This window comes from Hyperoodon ampullatus, assembly GCF_949752795.1.
Source record: "Hyperoodon ampullatus genome assembly, chromosome: 3".
NCBI classification, from domain to species: Eukaryota; Metazoa; Chordata; class Mammalia; order Artiodactyla; family Ziphiidae; genus Hyperoodon; species Hyperoodon ampullatus.
In genome coordinates this window covers 102,049,196-102,077,189 of record NC_136916.1, presented here as the reverse complement: position 1 = coordinate 102,077,189, position 27,994 = coordinate 102,049,196, and the positions used below count along the sequence as shown (strand labels likewise).

Below are 27,994 nucleotides of genomic sequence, written 5' to 3'. Positions count from 1 at the left end.
GAATTCAGGGCTGCCCTTTTTAGTGTCTTTGACGTCCTCAATTGTTATCATACAATTGACCACGTGAGTCCTCAGTCCTGGGTCTTCCTCTACCCTTCTCTTCCATTTTCCCCAGTAATTTAACCTGGTGTACTCATGGTATAGCTGGATCAGGAAGCTGAACAGTTGGGTTCATTTTATTTTCATGCAATTCATCACAAGATGGTAAGCTCATTGAAGACCACTACCATGTTGATGACTACTGTATATCAAGCACCTAGCACAGTGCCTGGAACAAAGCAGGCTCCATCCTGGCCCTTGCTTCAGTTTGGCAATACTTTTGCCCATCTCTTATGGATTGCTTCCCAGTGCTCTGCTGTGCTCTTCTACTTTTTCCTACCCTGTCTCTGCTTCCTTCTTTCTCTGCTACCTCCCTCTCTTCTTCCTTTCTTTTTTTTTTTTAATTCCCTCAGAGGAAATTTCTTCTATTTCTTATAAACCTGATATAGCTCTTTCCTCCTCATGCTATGTATATGCCATATACCAATTCTAGTTAGTTCCCTGGCCCCCTTTGAAATGTCTTGGATTCTCATTGTGTTGGTGAGATTCACTTAAATTCTCTATGTTCACAGCCTTCATAACTAGAATTACCTTCTCTATTTTTTTCCTGCCTTTAGTCTCTTCTCTACATATTTCATCATTCCCTATGCCACCCTAATAACTTTTATAGAAGACTTTCATGATTTCAGTCTCCTATTCAAGAACCTATAGATGATTGCCTATGTAATTCAACATATTTAAACACTGCTAGTAGGCTTCAGGATGGCTCTACAAATTCTCCCTAACAGAACTGCTTATGAAAAAGAAGAGAAATAGAATAACGCATAATGGAAGAAGCAAAATTAACTTAGAGTGTATTGTTGCTTTGTTGTTTTAAGACAGGAAACATGTGCATGTTGACAGCAGAGGGAATCAAACTGCTTGGATGACGGAAAAATGAAAGTGGTTATTAATGAGGAAGGACCTCTCTCTCTGAAACAATGTAAAAGGAAGTGAGAGAATTTAGTCCTGAGATCACAGTATTCCTAGTAAAGTAGGCAGCAAGCCGGCTGCCAGTAATGAGCTGAGAAGAGACCTATAATTTTAGAGGGGCTTACGCAATTAGGAGTATCTCCTCATTCCTCATTCACTCACTCCTTCCACAGATGTATTGACCACCTATGTATATGTGAACTAACACTTCTTAGTATTTTTCCACTTTGCTCACATGGCTTCAGCATTTGATTACATCATCCAAGCCACAGGAAGATAGATCTCTCTCCACTCAGTTGTGATCTTGTTCAATTCATTGTTCCAGCTTGTTAGGATCTTCTTGAATCCCAACTCTGTCATTCAGTGCTCTCCCTTCCAACTTCGTGTCTTTCTGAAGAATCTGATAAGTTCATGTTCTATAGTTTTTATTACAAATATGTATAAAAATGTGGAGTGGGATAGCGCTAAGACACACAGGATACCATGTGAAATCACTTTCCCTCTTGACATGGACTCTTTAAGAAGCTCCCTTCTGGTAATGTTTTCCTGCCTAGGTTGTATCCCTCCACTCCTTCAAACAGGAGATCATGAAAGAGCTCATCAAACACTTTGCTGAAGTCCAAATGCACCATGCTCACTTCATTTCCCATATCAAGCTGGCAAGTAAACGAATAATGCTGGCAAGTAGAAGAATACAATTAGATTGACAAAATTGTTTTTTAGCAAACCTATGCCAAATGGCCATGATTTCTCTTCTAAGTGCTTATAAAGAATTTCTTTAACTGGCAGTTATAGATTCTTGCCTGGTATTGACAGCAAGTTCACTGCTACACATTTTGGAATTTATCTTCTCTTTACATAGAGCAGAATTACATGTCTGTTTCTCAGCTTCTGACATGGTCTTCCCTTAGTTCTGCAGGGATCATCTTCCCCAGTCTAGAAATAAAACTTGCGAATTTTCTTAGTATCCTTTTTTTTTTAAAACAAGAATATCATATACTTCCTATAAGAGCTGCATGAAACACTGATGAGACTTTAGGACGTGCTGTGACACAGGCTATGGAGTAGACCAGAGTAGAAGCCTCTGGGACTACAGCCGATGAGACTGGTTCAGGTCCCTGACTCTTCGGATGGATTGGTGTATTGAGCCCTAGACAGTGTGTGGGGTTTGGAATTAAAGTACCTCTCAACCAGAGATTTCTGGAAAAAATCAGCTTCTAAGCAATTTTCCTTCTCTCTCCCCACCCACGTTGCTCATCTTTGCCATCAGTACCTTCAGAGTACCAGAGTATAAGACCTATTAGCAATTCAGATTGGACTTACCCACTTGCCCAAGCCTGGATAGTCATGTTCTGGATCAAAAAGGTGCTGGTGTAACTGGAATTCTCGACTGAACTCTGCTGTGTCAGGGGTGTTTTCTAGACATCCATCATCTACTGCAAACAACAAAAGGTTTTTGAGGAACAGCCATGACATCTATTGTTATTCTAAGAGTTAATTTATTAAAAACAACTAGGCACCCAAAGGTCAGAATCTATTTACATCAGTCACTCTAAGTCACTTTCCTTCTGGGATTTGCTCATCCCAGACTCCCACTCCTCTCCTACCCATGGCAGAGACTGGTCAGCTGCTCCCCAAACCCACTTCCTATTCCCTGTCAGCACATGGCTAATTTCCCAGCCTTGCCATGCAATCAGGTGGAGTCATATGCCTGGGTTTGGGCCAATGGAATGTGGGCAGAAGTGATGTACTCCACCTCCAGGCCTGGCCCATAGAAACCTTCTATATGACCCCCTCTCCTTCTCTCCCCAACCCCCTGCCTTCTGTCGGTCTGCTTGCTACATGTTGCCAACCAGGGCAGCTGTAGATGTCAAGTGCAAGGACGAAAGATGGCAGTCTGTGTTGCTGAACCATCCAGCCCTACCACACCCTCACCCACCTTTGGTAGGACTTCACACAAACAAGAAATAAATTTCTATTGTATTAAGCCACTATTATTTTTTATCTGTCATAATGGCAAGTATTTCCTTCACTGGTATACTTCCATTCCACATGACTCACTCTGTTTTCTCTTGGGTGGGCTCTTTAGAAATGATTCTGGCTTCTTGGAGAAAGTCATTATATAAGAACAGTAATTATTAGACAGTATTTGATGTTGTGTGTTGTAGTGGTAACAGGGTAAGCCTGGAGTCAGAAAGCTAGACCCAAGCTCAGGGTTCAAATCCTAACTCATGAGTGATAGATGGGTTTAGTTTCTTGGGAAAATTAACTTAGTCTAAGTCCATTTATTCATCTATGAGATGGGAATAATCAAAGCCTTACCTTACAGAGATGATCATATATAGAGCATCTGGCACATAATAGGTTTCCTCCATGTTTTAGTTCCCTTCTCACCATCTTTCTTTAAATGACAGTTCATATTATCAATGCTCTTTGAAATAAAGCATGTCTTCCATTCAAACCCAAGAAAGGTTATCCCTCTTGGCTGCTGCTTTTACCTAAGCCCTATCATTACTAGACACAATACTCTGAAAATAAGCCATTTTTTTTTCTGTCTCTAATGTGTTTTAAACAACAGCTTTAAAAAGGGGGGCTGGGGAGGGATGTGAATTTTGTGCAGGACTAGAATGAAAGAGACTTCCTTTCGAAGAGATAGTGAGGCATCAAAGTCAGTACTAAAGGGGGATCTAATACAATCAGCCAGGTAGTCTGGTCTCTTGAGACTGCTCTGACGCCTTCCAGCAGCTTTAAGCATCCAGTCTCTCAGCCCTTAACAGCATGAAGCTCCTGAGGAAGGCACTAACATTTGGAACAAATCCCTAGTGTGGCTCTGACGTGGCTCCCCACTTCTCACTGAACTATTTATCTAACTTCATCTAGAGCAATTAACACGGAGGAAAGGGATAGCAAAGCAAGAGAGGTCAGGCAGTCTGCATATGGCAGCGTATGTCAGCTTAATGAAAAGACAGGGAAGGAAATGGCAGGTAATCTCAGACAAGAAAAGTCCTGGAAGCTGGGTCCTTTTATCCAACTCTATCAGCCCGCCCTGACTGCTCCATCTCGGAGCTCCCAAGTGCTCCTAATTATTGCTTGATCACATAGATCTATATATTGCTTTTCTTTCAGGATAAGCTAGGACTACATTGAATTTTTTTTTAAGATACTGACTATGTCTTCATTTTACAGATGAAGAAACTGAGGTCCAGGAAAGTAAACTGACATACTATGATTAGAACAAGAACTCAGATCTCCTGGCTCAACCTCTGGTTCTCTTTCCATTCTCCAACAACACTTCTCAAAACTTTGGTATGCTCCAGAATCACATGAAAGGCAGGTTAGAATATGAATTTCTGGGTCCTACCCCTGGAGTTTTTGATTCAATAGGTCTGGAGTAGGGCCTGAAAATCTGCATTTCCAGTAAGTTTCAGGTAATGCTGATATTGTTGGGACTATATATTAAGAACCACTATATTATATGATATCCAATCAATTTAACCAAATCCCCATGGAGCCTGAACTGGCCTTTCTTCCTTCCCATCCAAAGTCCCACAAGCAAGTAAAAGGTGGCTGATTCAGATTTTCCTGTAGTCCTGTGCCAGCGTCCCTGCACTAGCTTGGCCACAAACAAATACTCTGGTTGTCCCATCCCAGGATGAAGCCTCTGTCCCCCATGGAAAACAGAGACCTCACCCTAAATGAAAAGAGGAATATCTTTCAGAGAGAGCCTGTATTGTGTTTCAGAAAAGCTGAGAGGCCAATACTGACAGAATTTTCAGAGCAAGGCAGCATGACATGGTGGTTGCATGCACAGTCCTGAATCAGGTAGATCCGGGTTTGAGCCTTGGCTCAACTACTTGCTACATGGAAAACCTTGGTGAAGTTACTTTCTAAGTTTCCTTATATGTAAAGTAGGGAAAATAAATACTACCTAGTATCATTATTAGGTTGTGGGGAAAAGACTACTCTGTTGCTGGAAGAGAGTACGAGCCCAAGGAAAGAGATTCATTTCTTACTAGTGGCAAAGCTATTTATAATCAGGATGATATTTAATGAGTCCTTACTCTGTGCTGGGTGCTGTACGAAGTGTGTAACATGGATAATTTCATTTAATTCCCCAATAATCCCCATTTTGCAAATAAGGAAACTGAGGTGTAAGTGGTTCACTAACTTGTTCGAGGTCACATATCTTGACTTTGGGTTTGAATTCCAGTAGTCGTCAGTCTAGAGCCACTACTCTGAACCACCGAGGTAAGCTGCTCAAAGCCCAGCATAAGTGTAGCACACTCACCATTCATTCTCTTTGGAATTGGGTGGTAGGAAAGTGGGAGCGATACATGAGGAGCAAGGAAAGTTTCAACCTTCTCCCTTAACCAACTTCTTCCCTTCCGGGATCCCCTCTCTCTCACGCCACCTCCCAGCCCCCAAAGAAATATTTCAGGATAGATGCTCACTGGTTACAACATAGTTGAAATATCGATTGTCAAGAGAAGGTAAGGAGAACAAATGAGCATGGACCATCCACATACTAAAAAGTTCCAAAGACACTAAAAGTGGGCAGCGATTGTATCATAGAAGAGGCAAAAAAAGAGAAAATCCTTCTCCCTTTTTATTAAAATTAGAGCAAGTGCAGAAAAGAGCATCAACTCCCAAAGAGGGAGAGAGACAGAAGATAAAACCTTGGCTAGGGGAGTCCTCTGTGGGTGTATCGGAACACCAGAACTCACCAAGGGTTCTAGAATCAACTTCCCTTTCCAACCCACATACAAATACAGAGGGGCTCATCGGAATAGAAATACTATTTCTCTGGACATGTGCAGCCAATGTTAGAATTTTTAATTTCCTCCCAAAGGCTCTACATTTCATGAGAACCCAAGGGCATGCCCACTACCTGTTTTTCCAACTGGACAGGGATTTGGAGGGTCTGGGTAGCCCTGATCTTCACTGAAGTCCTTGGGAATGTTGTCACCGGTCAACTCTGCCACAATGTTTGGGATGTTGCCAAAGGGACCCAAGTGCTGAAGACCTTCATGAGCTCCACCTGCCAGGGAATCAGAAGTAGTTCATTTCAGTACAATGACATTCATTTCAACTAATATTTATTCGGGCATACCATACAGACAAAGCACTGTGCCCTACGCTGTGGAGAGAAAAAAGGAAATCCAACAGTTCCTACCCTCTAGGGGGTTAAAATTTTAGTTGTGGAAACAGACACATACTGCACATATATCATTTCCACACAGGGCACACTGTATATGTGCTATAATAGACATGTTAAAATATAGCATTGGGAGCAGAGTAAAGGGAGAGTTTCATTTGGCTGATAGGATGGGGAGGGCTTCTTGAATGAGTTGGAGCTTGAGTGGCACTGACACAGATGGGCTGGGGTTTGGAAGCTGGGCATGGAGCTCAGGGAAGAGAAGAGGATGCAACTGGCATCCAGGTAAAAGAACAGGCTGAATGACAACCAATTACCACAAAAAAGGGAGATGAAGAAAAATGTCTTTGTCCTCTTGCCATTCTAGATCAACCACTTAAAACTGGGTGCATTTACTTCAATTTTCTTCTCTGCACATCTTTTTATATCTAAGTGTTTATTGGTTTTCCACTTACTATTAAAGCATGTGGCTGCATGGTCTCTATCCCCTTGATTATAAATGAATATGTAGTCTTCTATCCAGTGGCTCTACCACAACATTTTAATCATTCCCACTTTGTGGGATGTTTAGTGTTTCCCAATTTACTCTTGGGCATTTAATTTTTTCCATATTTTAGATTAGTTTTCCTTAGGAGAGACTCCCAGAAGTCAAATTACTGGGTCAAAGGCTATAAATATTTTATGGCTCTTTATATTGCCAAACTGTTTTCCAAAAAGGAGGTATCAATTAATAAAATATCATCAACAAAATCTGAGAATACCATTTTTATAACATCTTAACCAGCATTGGGGTCTGCAAAAATAAAGTTTTATGTTGTCTTTGCTAATTTAAAATCTTTTAGAAGAATTAGTTTTATTTTGAATGTCTTTGATTACTAGCTCAAATATTTTTCCATGTGTTTATTTACTAGCTTTAATTTCTTTTCTGTGAGTTGTCTGTTTATGCTCTTGGGCTTTTAGTGTTTCTCTTATCAATTTGCATGAACATTTTACATAATAAAGATATCAGGCCTTTGGCCATTACATTTCCTGCAAACACTTCCCCATGTTGTCTGACTGAATTCTGGTTATTAAATTTGTAATATCGATAGTTTGCTAACATAAGTTTTTAATATTTATTCACTCAGACTTGTTGTTATCCTTTGTGATTTCTTCTCACCTTCTAAACTTACAAAACTATTGCCACTTCAAAAGTACTATCAACATTTAGATATTTCTTTCAGTTTTTCTATTTTTAAAATTAACTCTTTGGTACAGCCACTATGAAAACAGGGTGGAGGTTCCTCAAAAAATGAAAATAGAACTATCATATGATCCAGCAATTCCACTACTTGGTATTTATCCAAAGAAACTGAAAACACTAATTCAAAAATATATATGCAGCCCAATATTAATTGCAGCATTATTTACAACAGCCAAGATATGAAAGCAACCTAAGTGTCCATCAATAGATGAATGGATAAAGAAGATATCTATATATATCTATCTATCTATTGAGAGAGTCAGTGGAATATTACTCAGCCATAAAAAGGAACGAAATCTTGCCACTTATGACAACATGGATGGACCTGGAGGGTATTAAGCTAAGTGAAATACTGTATGTTTTCACTTATATATGGCATCTGGAAAACAAAACAAATGAACAAATATAACAAAACAGAAACAGATTTGCAGATACAGAGAACAAACTAGTAGTTGCCAGAGAGGAATGGGGGTGGCAGGGGGTTGGGTGAAATAAATGAAGGGGATTAAGAGGCACAAGCTTGAGGTTATAAAATAAAAAAGTCACAGCGAGGTAATGGGCAGCACAGGGAATACACTCAATGATATTATAATAACTTTGTACATTGCATAATCTATAAAAATATTGAATCACTGGGACTCCCCTGGTGGTCCAGTGGTAAAGAATCTGCCTTCCAATGCAGGGGATGCAGTTTCGATCCCTGGTCAGGGAACTAAGATCCCACATGCCGCAGGGCAACTAAGCCCATGTGCAAACTACAGAGCCCATGCATTCTGGAGCCCGTGCCACAACTTGAGAGAAACTCAAGCAGACTGCACGCTGTAACGAAAAAGATCCTACGTGCCTCAACAAAGATTCCATGTGCCACAACTAAGACCCGACGCAGCCAAAAAAAAAGGAAAATAAATAAATATTTTTAAAAAACATCGAATCACTACGCTGTGCACCTGAAACTAATATAATATTGCAAGTCAACTATATTTCAAAAAAAAGAAAAGAAAGAATTAACTCTGTAATCTATACGCTATGTGTTTTAGTGCATGTAAAATAATTAACCATTTTCCCATTTGTTAAGTGATTCTGTTCTTCCCCACATATTTCATTCCTTCAACAAATATTTAGGTGCCCCATAGATACCAAAACCTGCTCTAAATACCAAGGCACAGTAGTGAATAAGAGCAACTTATGTTGTGTAACTTACTTTACTTAAATATAATGCATGTCAACTTCCGGACTCTTCTCTTGTAGCCTTAATATCCTATAAGGTTCAGGAACCTTACTTTTCCAACCCTAGAGCAGCCATTTCAGGAATGAATTCCTATTTATTAACCTTATTGTGACACAGCTCCCTTGATGCACAATCACCCTGTACATAGACCTATACACAAAGGGCCAAATCAAAAGGTGCTTGCTTGATGTGCATGAAATTAGAACAAACTCAGGCTAAGGTAACCATACTTCTACCTTCATGAGAAGAATGGTCTTGCCAATAGTTTATATTACTTAAGTCTAGCTGGGTGAGGCTCTGTTTTCCCCTGGATGAGCTGAGCCAAGGTGTGCCCTCTGAATCTTGCTTTATATTTTTCTCTTTTTTGGTTGACCTAGCTCCCCTTTGGATCAACACAATTTTTCTTTGGAAATATTGATATATTCAGTAGGATCATGGCTAGCTCTTAGTGTCCTGGGAATCATATTGTCTCTCTGAAGTGACATTGCATTTTTTTGTCTTAATTTATTATGTCTGATTAACATTTATTCTTTTTTGTTTGTTTCTTTGTTTTTTTGACCTCACAGCATGGCATGTGGGATCTTAGCTCCCCAACCAGGGATCGAACCTGCGTCCCCTGCAGTGGAAGCACGGAGTCTTAACCACTGGATCACCAGGGAAGTCCCGATTAACACTTATTCTTAAAAGGATAATTGTACCTCCTTTAATTCCAAATTCCTCTATCTTCCAAATATAGACACTGTAAAGTAACTGGGTTGTTTTGTCTACATTTATACAATATTTCACTGCTTTGTGAGCAAACCTGCAAAATTTCTACATTTAAAGAAAAAGATATTATTTTTATAAATTTTCCTTGTGAGTATTTAAGATGTATTTTTATATAATCCACAAACATCTAAATATAGCCAAGGGCTTCCCTGGTGGCGCAGTAGTTAAGAATCTGTCTGCCGATGCAGGGGACACAGGTTCAAGCCCTGGTCTGGGAAGATCCCACATGCTGTGGAGCAACTAAACCTGTGCGCCACAACTGCTGAGCCTGCGAGCCACAACTACTGAAGCCCGTGCACCTAGAGCCTGTGCTCTGCAAGAGAGAAGCCACCGCAATGAGAAGCCTGCGCACTGCAACGAAGAGTAGCCCGCACTCGCTGCAACTACAGAAAGCCCGCACACAGCAACGAAGACCCAACACAGCCAAGAACAAATACATAAAATAAATAAGTTAAAAAATATATATAGCCAATTATTCAACATTCTTAATCATATTCTTTTATGTCCTTATTCATATTTTATCTCTTTATCATAATCTGATGGCTATGTGTTAAAATCTATTACTACCAATAAGTGTCTGTCAGTATCTTTTATTTCTCAGTTTTTGCTTTAGCATTTTGATGCTATGCTAATTGGCATGTCCAAGAGTATAAATTCTTCATTTTAATTGTGTTATTAATTGGCAAAGTAAAAAATTAATTGAAAACTCATATCTTTTTTTTTAACATCTTTATTGGAGTATAACTGGTTTACAATGGTGTGTTAGTTTCTGCTTTATAACAAAATGAATCAGCTACACATACACATATATCTCCATATCTCCTCCCTCCTGGGTCTCCCTCCCACCCTCCCTATCCCACCCCTCTAGGTGGTCACAAAGCACCGAGCTGATCTCCCTGTGCTATGTGGCTGCTGTCCACTAGCTATCTATTTTACATTTGGTAGTGTATATATGTCCATGCCACTCTCTCACTTCATCCCAGCTTACCCTTTCCCCTCCCTGTGTCTTCAAGTCCATTCTTTACATCTGTGTCTTTATTCCTGTCCTGCCCCTAGGTTCTTCAGAACCTTTTTTTTTTTTTTTAGATTTCATGCATATGTGTTAGCATATGGTATTTGTTTTTCTATTTCTGACTTACTTCACTCTGTATGACATACTCTAGGTCCATCCACGTCTCTACAAATGACCCAATTTCATTCCTTTTTATGGCTGAGTAATATTCCATTGTATATATGTACCACATCTTCTTTATCCATTTATCTGTCAATGGACACTTAGGTTGCTTCCATGTCCTGGCTATTGTAAATAGTGCTACAATGAACATTGGGATGCACGTGTCTTTTTCAATTATGGTTTTCTCTAGGTATATGCCCAGTCGTGGGATTGCTGGGTCATATGGTAGTTCTATTTTTAGTTTCTTAAGGAACCTCCATACTGTTCTCCATAGTGGCTGTATCAATTTACATTCCCACCAACAGTGCAAGAGGGTTCCCTTTTCTCCACACCCTCTGCAGCATTTATTGTTTGTAGATTTTTTGATGATGGCCATTCTGACTGGTGTGAGGTGACACCTCATTGTAGTCTTGATTTGCATTTCTCTAATGATTAGTGATGTTGAGCATCCTTTCACGTGTTTGTTGGCAATCTGTATATCTTCTTTGGAGAAATGTCTACTTAGGTCTTCTGACCATTTCTGGATTGGGTTGTTTGCTTTTTTGATATTGAGCTGCATGAGCTGCTTGTAAATTTTGGAGATTAATCCTTTGTCAGTTACTTCATTTGCAAATATTTTCTCCCATTCTGAGGGTTGTCTTTTCGCCTTATGGTTTCCTTTGCTGTGCAAAACTTTTAAGTTTCATTAGGTCCCATTTATTTATTTTTGTTTTTATTTCCATTTCTCTAGGAGGTGGGTCAAAAAGACCTTGCTGTGATTTATGTCATAGAGTATTCTGCCTATGTTTTCCTCTGAGAGTTTTATAGTGTCTGGACTTACATTTAGGTCTTTAATCCATTTTGAGTTTATTTTTGTGTTTGGTGTTAGAGAGTGTTCTAATTTCATTCTTTTACATGTAGCTGTCCAGTTTTCCCAGCACCACTTATTGAAGAGGCTGTCTTTTCTCCATTTATATTCTTGTCTCCTCTATCAAAAGTAAGGTGACCATATGTGCATGGGTTTACCTCTGGGCTTTCTATCCTGTTCCATTGATCTATATTTCTGTTTTTGTGCCAGTACCATACTGTCCTGATTACTGTAGCTTTGTAGTAGAATCTGAAGTCTGGGAGCCTGATTCCTCCAGCTCTGTGACAAATCATATCTTTATACATATTTCTTCTATTAGCTTTGCCACTCTCATTCTGTTGTTTTGTCTGGTGAATCTTTGATCATTCTTTTATTTTTAAACTTTCTGTATCTCTCTGATGATTTTTCCAATTTATACTGAGGTGCCTGCCTTCAGAGACATTCTAGAAATTCACATTTATTAACTCACATTAACTCAAGACCTGCAAAAAGTTAGAGAGATAGATCAGTACACTTAGTATTGATATATTCAAAGTTCTGTACAATCTTGGCATTAGAGCCACCACTGTGCTTGCTATAGGGCATGCCTTCTGGTGTGTCAATACATGTCTTAACTTTTGAAAGGACCCTAGCCTTAAGTGCCAGGAATTATCCAACTTGGCTTCAGGGAGAGTGCATGTCTTAATGCTCCATTAGTAATTAATGAAAGAAGCAAACACAGTTTCCTTTATGGAAGACCTGCCAAGGCTCTGTTTACCTCTGTGTACCAGTGCCATTAGAATGAATGGCACTCTTGTTAGGAAGCAACAGATGTTTAGCACCAGGCAGATACATTATAACACAGGCTCTTTTAAAACTATATTTAATGACATCAAATCAAGAAATACTGAGGAACTATGGGAGATAGATGGAAGTAAAAAAAAAAAAAAGCTATCCTTTGCTCTCCAAGAGCTTGAATTTTATAGACAAGTAACCACATATAGAAAATAATTAGAAAAAGATATAATTGAGTATACAATCAAATGCTATTTATCTGGTTCAGTATAATGTTTAGATTATGCTGATCTATTGCACCTGAAACCAAGTCAACCAAACTGTTAGGATGCCATGGATGCTATTTGGTCCATTTGTCTCATACTCAACCAAACATATTTTAAAATCATTATTCAGGCAGCTTAAAAAAATATGTACTGAGTACATACTACACATCAAGACGTGGACTAGAGGGTCAGTGATGAACCAGGTAAATATGGGCCCTGCTCTCACAGAGCTTACAGTCTGTAAGAGATACATAATGAAACACATATTTAATGATACAGATGAACTTATTTACAAAACAGAAATAGACTCACAGACATAGAAAACAAACTTATAGTTACCAAAGGGGAAAGGGTTAAAGGCAGGAGGGATAAATTAGGAGTTTGGGATTAACATATACACACTAATGTATATAAAATAGGCTACTCTAGGGCTTCCCTGGTGGCGCAGAGATTGAGAGTCCGCCTGCCAATGCAGGGGACACGGGTTCGTGCCCCGGTCCGGGAAGATACCACATGCCGCGGAGCAGCTGGGCCCGTGAGCCATGGCCACTGAGCCTGGTCGTCCAGAGCCTGTGCTCTGCAATGGGAGAGGCCACAACAGTGAGAGGCCCGTGTACTGCAAAAAAAAAAAAGAAAAAAAAAAGAAAATAGGCTACTCTATAGCACAGGGAACTATACTCGATATTTTGTAATAACCTATAATGGAAAAGAATCAGAAAAAGAATATATCTGAAAGAATATATCTGAAAATAATCTGAAAAAGAATATATATATATTATATATATATATTGGTATATAACTGAGTCACTTTGCTATATACTTGAAATTAACACAACATTGTAAATTAACTATAACTCAATAAAAAAAAGAAGCGCAGATTTAAGATGCAGAGTTGTGATGCACTTATAGTGTAACTGGGATACAGTGAGATGTCACAGGTGTGTAGAGAAGAAACATCTAACCCAGATCTAGGATGTGGAGGACTGACTGCAGGAAGCAATGTACCAATGATTATGTGCAGTGCTGTAGAAGACACAGACGTAAAAGACATGATTCCTGCTCTCTACTTGGTTCTTCATTCTAGTTGGTTGTTTAGCACCAACACAATAAGCCAGTGGTACGTGATAAGATACATTCCCTGATATAATTCATTATGTCATAGACTATAAATGATGTAGAAATTCAGGAAATAGGGAACCTTCCAGGAAAACTTCCATGGAAGAGGTGACACTTGAGTTGAATCATGAAAGGCAGGATCCATCCTTATAGGTGGCAATGAAAAAACCACACGCGAGGGCACAGAGGTAGGTGTGAGCATGGGATATTTGAGCACCAGTGATGAGCACTGCTGGGGAAGGGAGAAGCTGGATGGGAGAGGAGAAGGCCAATGCCAAGCTGAAAAGTATGAATTGATATAATAAGAAATAGCAACCAAAGCTTTCTGGGCAGGAGAGTGATATAATAATTGGATGTTGTATAGAACATTAATTTATCAACAGTTTAAGGCCCCCTTTCCTACCTTGGGGTGCACGTCAGTATCACTTGTGGAGTTTTTCAAAATTCCAATGCCCTCTACTCCAGATCCACTCTACCCAAGCACCCTTCTGAAGACCACTGTACATAGGTAAATTAGAATGAAGTTAAGAAGACCTAATAAAAGGCTATTGCTAAAACTCAGGGGAGAAGCAATAAGGATTGGGGTTGGGGTGGCCACAGCATGAGTAGAAATAAGAGAAATTTCAAACAGTGCACAAGGAGAGATGAGTCAAGAGTCCATGAGGTTTCCAAAGTCTAGAGCCCCCTTGATTTGGGAAAATAATGCCATTGGCAAAGAGGGGATCTTTCACTACAGCTTTTAAATTATTTCAGGCAATTAATTATTTCTATCCTGTGATGATGCTTTATTTGTTTCCGTCACAGCCACACGTTTCTAGAATAGATAGAAAATATTTAATTCTTGCCAAATAAGTTATAAGCCCTTTTGCTTATATAAACCTTGCTTTATACAATAAAACTGGTACCACCCAGCTGTTTATTTTCAAATTCTAGACATCAAATCATTGGTAGGTTTTCTCTGCATTGTTATGGCAGTAAAGTGCCAGTCAGTTGTGATGTTCAGAGGCCAGGGAGAGCAGGGAAGGGGAAGAAGGGAAAGAGACCTGGGTTGGTCTGACCTAGGCCAAGGCCCTTAAATCTCCTTCTTGGCCTGCACTGGAGCCCTCCATAAAAATCTGCCAAGGCTTTTTCCACATCTTGGGGAATTTCTCCAACATCTCTCAGCTCTTTCCTGCACTCCCATCCCTGCTTTGTGCTGGGATTCTCCCTCCTCTGCGTGTCCTTTTAGTTTGGCAGTTCTAATGGGTGGTTGATCTTGTTGGTTTCAGACAGCTATCTGGTCAGCCTCAGCTGCATGCTTTGCCACCTGTAGCCTTGGCGGGTCTCAACATGGCAGCTCCCAGCAAGACTCCAGAGGACCACCAGCCGGGAACCAGCACCACCAATAATCACTTATCCAGAAAAAGGCACTCACTTTTCTGGTTAATTAAAAACTCCATTCAGTTTCAAATCCATTTTCCTGCCTTAGTGATTCTGAAGATCAGTTGTCATTATCTAGTAAATGAAAATATGAAAACTGAATACTACTTACTGACCCCTAAAATTTTACCCGGCTCTGGATAGTCATGGGTTTTTTTGGTTTTAACAGTTGAATTTTTTAGCTGTTTAGTTATGCAGTAAATCTTCTGTATCGCACCTTATCTTGATGTCATCTAACTCTCCTAAATGGAGTGCATAAAAAACATAATCTTTTTTTTTTTTTTTGCGGTACGCGGGCCTCTCACTGTTGTGGCCTCCCCCGTTGCGGAGCACAGGCTCCGGACGCGTAGGCTCAGCGGCCATGGCTCACGGGCCCAGCCGCTCTGCGGCATGTGGGATCTTCCCGGACCAGGGCACGAACCCGTGTCCCCTGCATCGGCAGGCGGACTCTCAACCACTGCGCCACCAGGGGAGCAAAATCTGAATAAGAACCTGTTGTATAAAAAAATAAATAAAATTCTAAAATTCAAAACAAAAACAATAAAATCTGAGCGAACTGGGGTTTCCAATTATAGTAACATCTCACTTATCTCTTTACTGGAGAATATGGTTTTCCACATAGTATCCAGATCACTGAAACATCCCCATTAACATCAATATTCATTTATTTAACCACTTTAAGGAAAAATTTTCACCATGAACTTTAGGTAAATACTCTAAACAGCAGCTTTGAAATATGGCTTTACCTCTTCTTGATGACTTGGGCCTAGTATTGGGAATATCCGTGACTATATAGTTTTGTAGCAGTGTGTTCTCAGAGCATTAAAATGTATACAGCAATACAATTGTATTAAGCGGTCCCAGCTGCTAGGGCTTTTAAAGTTCTTTGTCTCCTCCCTCTTTGTAAGCTATTAATCCCAGTCATCCCCAGTGCTTTTCATAATAAAGCTCAGTGCATAAATAAATAAACTGAGAGTGGGTCAAGGCCCTGTAAGTCCTGTCTTCAAATTTGCTTTACCACACACATATGCTTCACACGAGGATCTCGTCAAAATGCAGTCTGATCAAAAGATGGGGTGGACCTGCCTCTGCATTTCTTACGAGCCCCCAGGTGATGCTGATGCTATTGCTCCATTAACCACACTTTCAGCAGCAAGGGCTCGAAAACCAGAGGGCCAGACTTATTCGAATTATATGCAAAATAAGAGTCAGCACTGAGAGAGACCTTGGAGTGACCATCTTGGTTCATGGAGTTTGTGACATTCAGCATGGCTGCTGAGAGGCTTTTTAAAAGTCACTTGAGGTTTCAGATAAGGGAGCTCTAGGTACAGCTGAAGTCCCTTTATTTAAGGTTGTATTTTAATTATAGAGGCGCTCGCACACATTTCACAAGAAAAGGAGCCCACTGCACCCTTTCCCATTCTAATGAATTCTGTGGGCACTGGAAGTAAAGACGTGCTCATGAAGCACGAAGGTACGTTCTCAGGGAATAAGCGACGTCCTCCGCAGAGCCCGTTGGGTCACGCCACGATGCAAGAGCCCGGGGCTGAGGGGGATGGTTTTGGTAGAAGTCAAGGTTGGTCAGAAAAGAAGAAAATGAACAGGGGCTGCACCACTCCCCCGCCTTTTTGTAACGCTCTGATTTCAACACTTTCAAAGTACTTCCATCTCCTTATTAAAACCATTTTAGTGAGGTCATTGGGACGAGAGTTACTACTCAAAACTGTGAGAAAGGGAGTCCTAGGAGATCGTTACTTGCCTAAAGCCGCTCAGCAAGTCAGTGCTATTGGGAGCCTGAGATCCCAGCGCTGTTTCCAGGCACCGGGAGAGCCCCCCGGGGCCTCCTGTCGTCCATCACCTAAAGATCAGCTCGTGCTCCTGAGCAATAGTTGGTAGCATGGCGTATCAGCATAAAAGGGGCCTCTCTCGTATTTTCTAGCTCACTCTGAGGCTCCAGAGTGTCAGCGACCCCGGCGGGGTCGATGGCCCCCCTCGAGCCAGGCACCAGCGGGGTGACTCTAAGACAGGGCTCCAGCCACGGGCCTCAACACCGTGGGTCCCGCGTGTCTGAGCGCCAGCCTCACGCCAGAAGGCTGAGAGCGGCCAGGCACAGCCCCTGCCCTGCAGACTCGGCTTCACAATCCGGCAACACCCTGCCAAGCTCGCAGCCAGGAGTCTCACCCGCAGCCCCGCGCTGGGGCCGCCGGGGGGACCGTGCGACGGGGCAGCCTGGTGCCAGGGAGCCGGTCACCTACCTCCTAAAGAGGGAGTTCCGTGAGGAGAGTTTGGCAGGCAGCGGGCACACTCGCCTGAATACCAGCCATTCAGCTGAAGGGAACGGATCCAGCAGTTTTCACTTATGTTACCACAAACAGCAGATGCTAAAAATACACTGCGGTCTGGGCCTTCATTCCAACCGCGTGTCTCCATACATCATTTATAAAGCGATGTCCAGCTTTCCTTTTGTTCACGGTCTGGGAGACTGAAGCAGTCGGAGAGGTGATTCCAACTAATGCTGCCCTCTTTTGGTTTGTCCCTTTGAAGGGGCAAAGGAGGGGGCAGCTGAGAAAGAGGAAAGAAAGCGAAAGACAGCAAAGGCCCCTGGCCGGGGCTGAGGAGAAAAGAAAAGTGAGGCAGGCGGGGCCCCTGATATTGGTTTCCGAGGCCACAGGGCAGGTGTGGGTACTGTGATCAGGCAGCCCCGGCTGGACATGAGGGGACAGAGGGGGCCTTAAGGAGGAAGGGCTGGCTGGCCCCAAAAGCTTGCGGGTTTTTTCCCACAACCTATAAACACATACACTTTTACAAAAAGTGCTGTCACTTCTCAGCTTGGAGGACAACAAGCGGGCCTTGGGGATGTGGTGGGTTCAGTTCCAGACCACCACAATCAAGCAAATATCACAATAAAGCCAGTCACACAAATGTGTGGGTTTCCCAGCGCATATAAAAATTATGTTCCCACTATACTGTAGTCTGTTAGGTGTGCAATAGCATCATGCCTAAAAGAAAATGCACATACCTTCATTAAAAAATACCATCTTGCTAAAAAGTGCTAACCATCCTCCAAGCCTTCAGCAAGTCGTAGTAGTAACATCAAAGATCACTGATCACAGACCACCATAACAAATACAATAATAATGAAAAAGTTTGACTTATTGCGAGAATTACCAAAATGTGACACAGACACAAAGTGAGCACATGCTGTTGGGAAAATGGCACCGATAGACTTGCTCGTCACAGGGTTGCCACAGACCTTCAATCTGTCAAAAACGCAACATCTGTGCAGTGCAATAAAATGAGGTATGCCTGTAACCTGTCACCTCCTGTACAGCCATGGGTTTCTCCTTAGTGCAGCATTCAGGCAAGTTTCAGGCAAGCACACGACTGTCTGCACTGGAGCAAAGACAGAAGCAAGGAGAAAGGGCTGGAAAGAGACAAACAACTTAGCCCTTATTAATGGGGGAAAAACACCTGAAAGAAATAGCCAACTTAAGGGGTGAGATCTTTAAATTTTTGATGTCTGACATCTGTTTCTTCTTCCTTAAAGCCCAATAATTTAAGTGGGCTAAAAGGAAGAAGTGAAAACAATTAAGAGTAGTTTCTGCAGATTCACAGACATAGAGAACAGACTTGTGGTTGCCAAGGAGGAGGTGGGGTGGGGGAAGGAAGGATTGGGAGTTTGGGGTTAGCAGATGCAAACTATTCTACATAGGATGGATAAACAACAAGGTCCTACTGTATAGCACAGGGAACCATATTCAATATCCTGTGATAAACCATAATGGAAAAGAATAGGAAAAAGAATATATATGTATATGTATAACTGAATCACTTTGCTGTACAGCAGAAATTAACACAACATAGTAAATCAACTATATTTCAATAAAATTTTTTTTTAAAGGAGCTTTCTGTACATGTCCATTCTCAAAACTAACTCTGTGCATTAAGGCCTTTTTTGCTTTGATTCCTGGTGAGAAATGAGAGTCCTAAAATTCAAACATAGTTATGAGGGCTTCCCTGGTGGTGCAGTGGTTGAGGGTTCGCCTGCCGATGCAGGGGACACGGGTTCGTGCCCCGGTCCAGGAAGATCCCACATGCCGTGGAGTGGCTAGGCCCGTGAGCCATGGCCGCTGAGCCTGCGCGTCCGGAGCCTGTGCTCCGCAACGGGAGAGGCCACAACAGTGAGAGGCCTGCGTAACGCCAAAAAAAAAAAAAAACATAGTTATGAAAAGCAACTAATTTTCATTTACTGAAGCCCCACAGACAAGAGAGCACCTTTTATATAAAGAACCTTTATAGCCTCCCTTTGTTTGGGCCCTGGGTTCAAATCCACATGCTGTTGCACATCTGATGACATCCCAAACCCTTTTTCACTTGTGCATAATTTGCTACATGCATAGCTAAGCGCCTGGAATGTAGTAAGAACTCAATAAATGTTAACTGCTTTCATTATCCAATCAATGTTTCCTAACAGCACAATTAACAGAGCCCAAATTCACGATCCTACATATTTTTCATTCTGATGCCCACAGTTCTGTATTTGGGGCAGTGAGAAACAGGGGCTCAAAAACAGTTGAACTTTTTATTTACAGCAGTGCCTCCTCATCCACTTAAAGCTAAAAAATTAATGCTTGAACTCATTCTACTCATGTTTTTCAGGGCAAGCACCCCCCTGCCTCAACCAGGCAGCATAATCTCTTTCTCAAGGCTTTGTCATCCACTTACAGGGGACAAAACACATCCACATAAACACATATAAGTGCCAATTTCATGGAACAGACCATGAGCACAGTGGGGGAAAAGAAATATGTATCCTAGAATGAGAAAATGAGCATCTGATCACGTACAATTAGAGATGGATGTTATGTCCTCAAATCTCCTCCCTAGTAACAGAATGTAGTTTAGGCTGTTTAGAACGGTGAGGACTTATGTTGCAACATTCACATTCTCTAAACTCATGACAAGTGACCCCAAAGCACACAACATTTGGTAATTGAGAAAAACAAAGGAATGATTCTATCTATGCTGAACTGGCTTATTCATCGATTTGCCCCAGGGCAGGGGGCTGGTCCAGGCAGCTTGCTAAAGCTATCCTAATGCTCTGAGTGCGAGCCTGGTCCCTCAACAGGGACTTACCCACGTAGCCTGCATCACTGGCAAATGCACCCTATTTCAGCGGCATCATCCTATACATGCCGGACAGATCTGAATTGAGTTGCGCCTGTTGGCAAGTAAGCAAAAATGAAACTCGCTGTGCAGATATTTTGTCTTGAAAGGCATTTGTTTTCATGACTTTTCTTTCTTCTTTTGCTTCCTCCCTCATCCTAGGATCTAAAAGACTCAGGCTCCTTTGGGACCAAAGGCAACATTATCAGCTTCTACTTGGAGGCACGGAAACAGTGAAGGCAGAAAGTCGGAGTTGAAGTGTACTGCGTTTGTAGCTTTCACATCTCCATATGGTCCCAATTTAGGATCACAAGCAGAGTTGTTTATTTTAGAAAAGCTTTTTAGTTCACTTTTAAGGTATTTTGCTTAGGCATTGCTTGCTTTTCAAAAGGAGAAAATGTGTATTTTTTTCCAAAGTGGTGTTTGTTTTGGCTGTTTACTCATTTGCAAAAGTTCAGATTCTATTCTGTGAATTTAACTCATTTTCCTGCAGCCACAAGCCCTGCCCCTGCCCAACACATACACCCAAAACTCCAAATTAAAGCAAAATACATTAATTTGAAAATGAGGCATTTTTAGGGTAGCTGTGAATTTTGAAAAAATCATTTTAACAGGTAATTTACAGTAGCATCTTCAGTCCCTTCATGAAATGAAATGAAGTCTGCCTGAAATGAAGTCTCTATTTGGCAATTTGTATGGAGGCCAGGTATGTTTTTGTACTGAGGTTAAAACCCATTCAGGGTCCTTTAAAACCTGTAGTCTATGATTCTTGCTGAAATGATATGACTTAACTGGGAGGCAGTGGAGCTTAAGTTGAGGTATCAACTAATGTTGAAAAAATGGAACATACAGACAAAATTGTGGGGGGATGGTATTAGGTGAGAATATTGGTAAAAAAGTCAAACTATGAACTTGGACCCTCTAGCACCTGATTCCATCCAGGAGTCCTGCTGTCTCCAACGATTCAAAGCCCCCAACTGCATCTTCCTTTCTGAAACTTCACTTACTGATGACAGCCTCTGTCCAGAGCCTGGCTGTCATTCCTGACACAAATCCTGGGTGTCACTCCTCTACTAAGAAGTATGAATTGACATGTGGTACTCTGCTCCTGTATAATATATTTGCACCTTAGAGAATTCTTGGGATAATTATTTTAACTTAAAGTCATGACTTCACTAACAGGAGTTCCAGGCCCCCTGGTGTACCAGCTACAGAGACAAGCAGGCTATGTCAGGTTCTCAGGTCAGGAGAAAGGACAGTTGCGGTGACGATCCTGATAGGCAGGCAGAAATCAACGTAAGGAGGACATCAGAGGCCAAACCGGAGCCAAGGAAATGGCTGCAAGGTTCATGATGAGTGATCAAGCATCCAAGGAAATAGCTTCCAACACAAAGGAAAAAAAAAGGAGGTCTGCAGAAGTATAGAAAATAGGGAAGCAATGACTGGGTGAGCCGACAGGTGACGTCAGCAACAAGCCATTTGGGATCATGGAGGTGGTCCTCTGCTCCAGACTTAAAGCTCTTTGATAATTTCTTTCCCACCAGCTTGAGTGTTACAGGGGCAGCAGGTCACTAGGAACACAGGGCTGAGAAGGAGGCGTGAATAAGGGGTAGCAGAGGCCATGGCGGGTCCATTCTGGATGGGATGGAGATGGGAGGTGACAGGGCTTGGCAGTCCTGTGCTTGGTGTCAAGAGTCTCCTTTCTGAGGTTCTGTACTGGCCAGAGGAACAGCAACCTAGCCCAGAAGGTACATGCCCAGGAATGCAATCATTTCCTATGGCAGTCCCCTTGTCTGTAGATTAAGACAAAGGGACTCAATTCCGGTCAGGGAAGGCCTCTGGGCCATGACAAAGAATGATCCCACCTGGTCTTACCAACTGGTATCTGCATTATCGATCCCCTATTTCCCTTTCTCCATCCAGAGCTGCTGTAAGTAACTAAGCATCTTATAAAGAGCTAGCATAAACATTTGTTTTGGACAAACAGTGATCTTATAGGACACTCTTTTCTGAGTTTCTAGCAGTTATTACCTTTTTTCTTTCTTTCTTTTTTGTTTTTGAATTGCAGCCTCAGGAGGAGAGGGCAGGTGGTGTGTGTGTTGGAGGGTTGGTGGGCAGGGGGGACACTGGGACGAAATCCTCCGCAAACATTTGGTATAGTTTTTCTGGCCTGTAGTTTTCCCATCTCACACACATATTCCCAACTTCTTCCTTTTGTAGCCATGTAATCTCTGCCTGGCAACATTATTAAGAATAAAACAACATCCTCACACTGTGGATGGGAACGTGCTAGGATACAACTGCTTTGGGAAACAATCTGGCAGCTCTACAAACGGTTCAACAGAGCTATCATATGACCCAGCAATTCCAGGTCTAGGTATATACCCAAGAGATATTAAAACATACACCCACACAAAATTCGTACTCAATGTTCATAGCAACATTATCCATAATAGCCCAAAAATGGAAATAAACTAAATGTCCATCAATTTTAAAAAGGAATAAGACAACGTCAAAACCAACAAAAAAATGCTTAGCTACTTACTGAGTATAAACTAAGTGCCAGGCACCATACCTGGAGCTAGGGGCCCATGGCATGCTGGAGGAGACACAAAGTTGGTTGTCACAAAGCTGTGTGGAAAGTGGAAGCAGCTCCCACCAGGGAGGACAGAAGAAGGGCATATGCCATGCAACATTGAAGTCATAACTCACGCGTTTCTTCTGAACCTTAAAAATGGCAATCTTTCTTACCCGCAAATAGTAATGGGAGTGAAGAAAGCATAATTCAAATTCATTCATAAATCCAGACTTACATTTTAAAATAGCCTTAAAAAATAATTTAAAAAATTTTTAAATGGCTTCAGCCTCCCCACCCACCTTACCAACTAAAATTTTAACTAGAACTACTGATGAGAAACAATTAAATTTCATAGTCTCTCTTTACTTGCAATAGTAGATAGCAGCTCTGTCCTATAGAAATATAATGAAAGCTACATAGGTAATTTTAAATTGTCTAGTAGTCTCATTTCAAAAAAATAAAGAGGGGGCTTCTCTGGTGGCGCAGCGGTTGAGAGTCCGCCTGCCGATGCAGGGGACACGGGTTCGTGCCCCAGTCCGGGAAAATCCCACATGCCGCAGAGTGGCTGGGCCCATGAGCCATGGCCGCTGAGCCTGTGAGTCCGGAGCCTGTGCTCCGCAACGGGAGGGGCCACAACAGTGAGAGGCCTGTGTACCGGAAAAAAAAATTTAAAAAATAAATAAATAAAATAAAATAAAAAATAAAGAGGAACAGATGAAGTTAAATTTAATAACTAGAAAAATTTATCCCAAACTATGCAAATTGCTATATGAACATGTAATCAATATAAAAAATGACTGATGAGATATTTTGCATTCTTTCTTTTTTTTTTTTTTTTTGGTACTGCCTTCCAAATCTGGTGTGTAGTTTATATTTAGAGTACATCGCAATTCCGACCAGCCATATGTCAAGTGTGTAGTAGTCACCCATGGCTGGGGTCTGTGTGGACAGCTCAAGCTCACATAGGAGGTGAGGCATGGTGTGCAAAAGTGGAGGCTCTGCAGTCTGAATGCTTGAGTTTGAATCTTGGCTCCATCACACTACTGTATAACCTCATCTGTAAAATGAGAATACAAATAATGCCAATTTGAAGGGGTTGGTATGAGGATAAAATAAAAATAAAATAAATAATATAAATAAATAAATAAAATAAATTTTAAAATAATTTAACAAATTTAAGTTAAAAATAAAAAATTAAAAAAATACAAGTAAAACAAATAATAAAATAAAAATATAAAAACTAATAAAATAAAATAAAATAAAATAGACCTTGTGAGTTTTTTTGCATGGATCTTGGCAAATATTAAGTTGTTGTAATTTTACAATACATGTGCTCCATACTTAAAAACTTAATGTGATCCTGGACAAGTTATCTTACCCCTTTAAATATTCATTTTCCTTTTCTGTAAAACAGGAGTGATAATAATACTTCATTAAGAAGATTAACTTGTACAAACATAGCACTTAATAAATGTTCGTTTCTTTCCCCTTGGATTCAGGTGTCAACAAACAGAGAAATAGCCGAAGGGCCAGCAGAGTTGGAACAGAGGTAAATGGGCCTGGGTAATTGGCAAACTGGATCGTCACAAGGTAACTGTGCGACAGGCAAGCATCTAGATGGTTCCAACCTACCTCGGGCAGTTTGAGAGTGCCCACGGAAGGTGCCTCTTTTGTAGTCCCTGTACTAGAAGCCATCTAACAACAAGCAGGCTCACTGTTTCATAGGCTGATGGAGGATGGATTTACATCTTATATGATACGTCCCTATGTATGCCCAATTCAATAGACAGCCGTTCGGTATTTTAAAGCTACAGCCATGACTTGATTCTCTTGGTGTTAATAAGTAGAAAAACAAATAAACTATTCATTTACTATATAATTCAAAATCTCTAATGGTAATGGCCTTGACTGCTTTCCTACTCCGAGGCTTGTTTTTTTCATATTTAAGGTCTTATACAAGATTTTGAGAAGGAAAACTTAAAAATTTTAATTAGAACCATATCCTAAATATCCTTCTGCTCCACTGCATATTTGTTTATTTTTTCTTAGGATTGATTTGTTAAGAGTTTTGGAATTACCGGAGAAGAGCTTTTGAGGATGTTTGAAATCCATGATTCAAAACAGGGAAGGTCACAAGAGTGATGGGATTGGTTATGACACTAGAAGGATCCAGCCATTCCTCAAACCAGGGGCTCAGAACACTCCACCCTGCACTTCAAGGAGATGTTGTAAACCCTCCCAAGGTTTTAATGCCCCTTCGTGCTTTAACGTTCCAGAAGGCTCATTTCTGAATAATAATAAAACTGCCATGAAAAAACAAAGTGAGCTTTAGATGATACCAAAGACTCAGCCATTCCTCCCACCAATGGAAAGGGAAATTTCGATAAGACACGAACAGTACTTGATTTTACCTAAAGGGACTCACAGCTCTGACTCCTCACTTCTCCAAGGAATTCAATAAAACTAAGTGTAACAATAAAAAATGAAATAAAACAAACATCACGAAAACACCCTCCACTAAACTAGGTCCCCTCTTGACCCTAGATTTATCTCTGTAGCCATGTTATATCTTTCAGAAAGTGGCAAAAACCACTCTTTTTTTTTTTTTAAATATAGGAGTTAATGCTGATATGATCAACTAAATAAAACAGAATTGGGCACAGACAGATGCCTTACCAAAATGGAAATAAATATCCTGAGAATCTGCATAGAGATTATTCAGGATACTCATGTTATTCTAACTAATTCAGTGGCATCAGGCACAGTTTTAGGGAAAAGGGGCCCTGATGAATAAATGTACTTTTAATTCATTTAAAGGCAGTGATTTGAAATTTAAGGGACTTTGGGGTGAGTTGGGGAGGGGTGTGCAACCACAGAAATGTCATTTAAACCATGAAAAGTTTTTCATCCAGAAATCCCAAGGGTTTTACTTATGTTGATGTCTATTCCCCACCTGATAGAGGGAGAAGAATGATTATGAGAGGAAGAAGGGTCTCTGAGACCAAAATTGGAGGCACAGATAGAGGTTGGGTTTCCTTAGGCATCCCTGGCCCAGCCCACAGTTGTGAAGAAATTATTATGGATTTATTATTATGCTTTGGAGCCTCATCTCCTAAGTGAGACTGTAGCCTCTTTACCTCTCTCTGTCCCCTTCAGTATATATATATATTTTTTGGCCGCACAGCTTGTGGGATCTCAGTTCCCTGACCAGGGGTTGAACCCAGGCCATGGCAGTGAAAGCCCAGAATCCTAACCACTAAGCCACCAGGGAACTCCCCCCTCAGTATTCTTTACATACAGCAGCTATTCAAGACATATTCATTGATGGAATGGCCTCCATTCTGTGAGACTGGAGGTAACTAAACGGTTCTCAGCAGGTTATGTGTTATTTATACAAACAAAAAATTCTAGCAGAACACACATGACTAGCTGCTATAACTGCTCCTAGAGGTGGATTTACAGTGAAGTGAATGAAGCTGAAGATCAAAACCTCTCATTTTCATAGACTGCTTCCAAGGCCCTGGACCTAATTTTGTAATTTGGTGTTATTTGCCTTAAAGAGGGTTTCCAAATTACATAAGCTTCAAGCCTCACAAAGCTTGGATCTGCTCTGGGTTGTTCTTAAAAGCCATCCATGAATACCATCGTGGAGTTTTTATCTGCCATTATTTTAACTCCTACTTATCCAAAGCAAATATAAATCAATTAGCTCTGGAACCATGGACAAATTAGGCCTGGGTTTCCTGGCTTCTGAAAATGACAAGCAACTGCATAGGATTCCTCAAGTCCCAAAAGAGAGAGATGCGGACACGATACAGTGGGAAAAGAAGGCAGCAAAGGACCTGAGCCCCCAGCCCCAGTCCTGGCTGCACTGCTAACAGCTGGTATGTGACCTTCAGTGAGGAACTTCGCCTCTCCAGACCACAATTTTCTCTACTGTGAAATGAGGCAGGTGGACAAGATGCTCTCTGAAGCCCCATCTCGTCCTGTGCTTCCAATACCCTAATTTATGCCATAGGCCACACCTCTCACCTACTCTCACCAGATGCTCACAAGAGCCCCAGGGAGTATTCAGTGGGGTATTCTGGTGAGTTTCTGGTTTCTAATTCAGTGTTCTTTCTGCAGTACGCCACTGCAGACACTTGCCAGCCGAACAGTAAATAAGGCTGATGTCACTGGCTTTGATGGCCTTCAAAAAATGCGCTGTTGTCATGCCAAGTCAAAGATGACGCTCTGACATGAACCAGCCTTGTAGCGTGTGGACGTGGTGATCACAAGTGTGCAGCTCCCTTCCCACGAGAGGCAGTGGATTTGAAGCCGCAGCTGGTACAGCTGGTCTGCAGGGAAACGTCATTTTTTTCTCATGCCTCCATTCCAAACCAGGTTTCCTTTTCTCCATTACTTGACTGTCCATTGCTGACAGCTAGACAATCATTGGAATCACCTGGGGCACCAAAAAAAAAAAAATCCTCAGCAGCCGCAACTCCCCAGAACTACCAAATTTACATTCCTGGAGATATTGGGGGCCAGGGATCTTTAATTCTAAAAGCTTCCCAGCTGATTCTGATTACCCAGCGGGTGAGAATATCACTGTTCTCGGTAGTTTTCTCTATCTTAACAGGCCTGGAAATGCCACAGCACTTGAAACAGTCTATCCCGCTACTCTGATGCCTCTTGTTACAAAGTCAGCTGGGGCAGTGTTGGCTGGGACAAGTAATAACAGCCAGAGAACACCACCCCTATCACAAAAGACCGCGCATTGTACGATCCCGTTATATGAACTGTCCAGAGTAGACAAATCCATAGAGTAGATGAGTGGTTGCCAGGGGTTGGGAAAGGGGCATAGGAAGTAAAGGGAGGGGACGAGGGGGCAGAGATGGAAGGAGTGGTGATAGCTAAGGGGAATGGGGTTTCTTCTGGGGATGATAAAAAAGGTCTAAAGTTGACTGTGGTGATGTGAATATGCTGAAAACCATTAAAATGTATGCCATAAATGGGTGAATTGTATGGTATGTGAATTATATCTCAATAAATAGATAAGTAAATAACCAGACCTAACCTTCCCTTCCTCCTCTGCACACACACATAAACACACACCCACACACGTACCATGCCAACTTGTGATCACTGGCAGGTTAATCACAAACACCCAACAAGTGAATGTCCTCTGTGTTTGGCATTCAGCCTCCTTATCACCTCACTCACCTGGGACCACTTGTTATGACCCTCCTCCCACTCTCCCAGACCAG

At 41.4% G+C, this 27,994-nt stretch overlaps 1 protein-coding gene across 1 annotated transcript in view; it reads right to left on the bottom strand.

The window, feature by feature from the left end:
• LOC307049590 (neuroendocrine protein 7B2) overlaps positions 1-27,994 on the bottom strand; it is a gene marked incomplete at its 5' end in the record, with an annotated part of 55,438 nt that overhangs the window by 8,393 nt on the left and 19,051 nt on the right. Inside the window, 2 exons of the mRNA XM_079699139.1 lie at positions 2,335-2,447; positions 5,900-6,049. Of these exons, the coding sequence (XP_079555265.1) occupies positions 2,335-2,447; positions 5,900-6,049 (263 nt within the window). The remainder of the gene's footprint in view (positions 1-2,334; positions 2,448-5,899; positions 6,050-27,994) is intronic.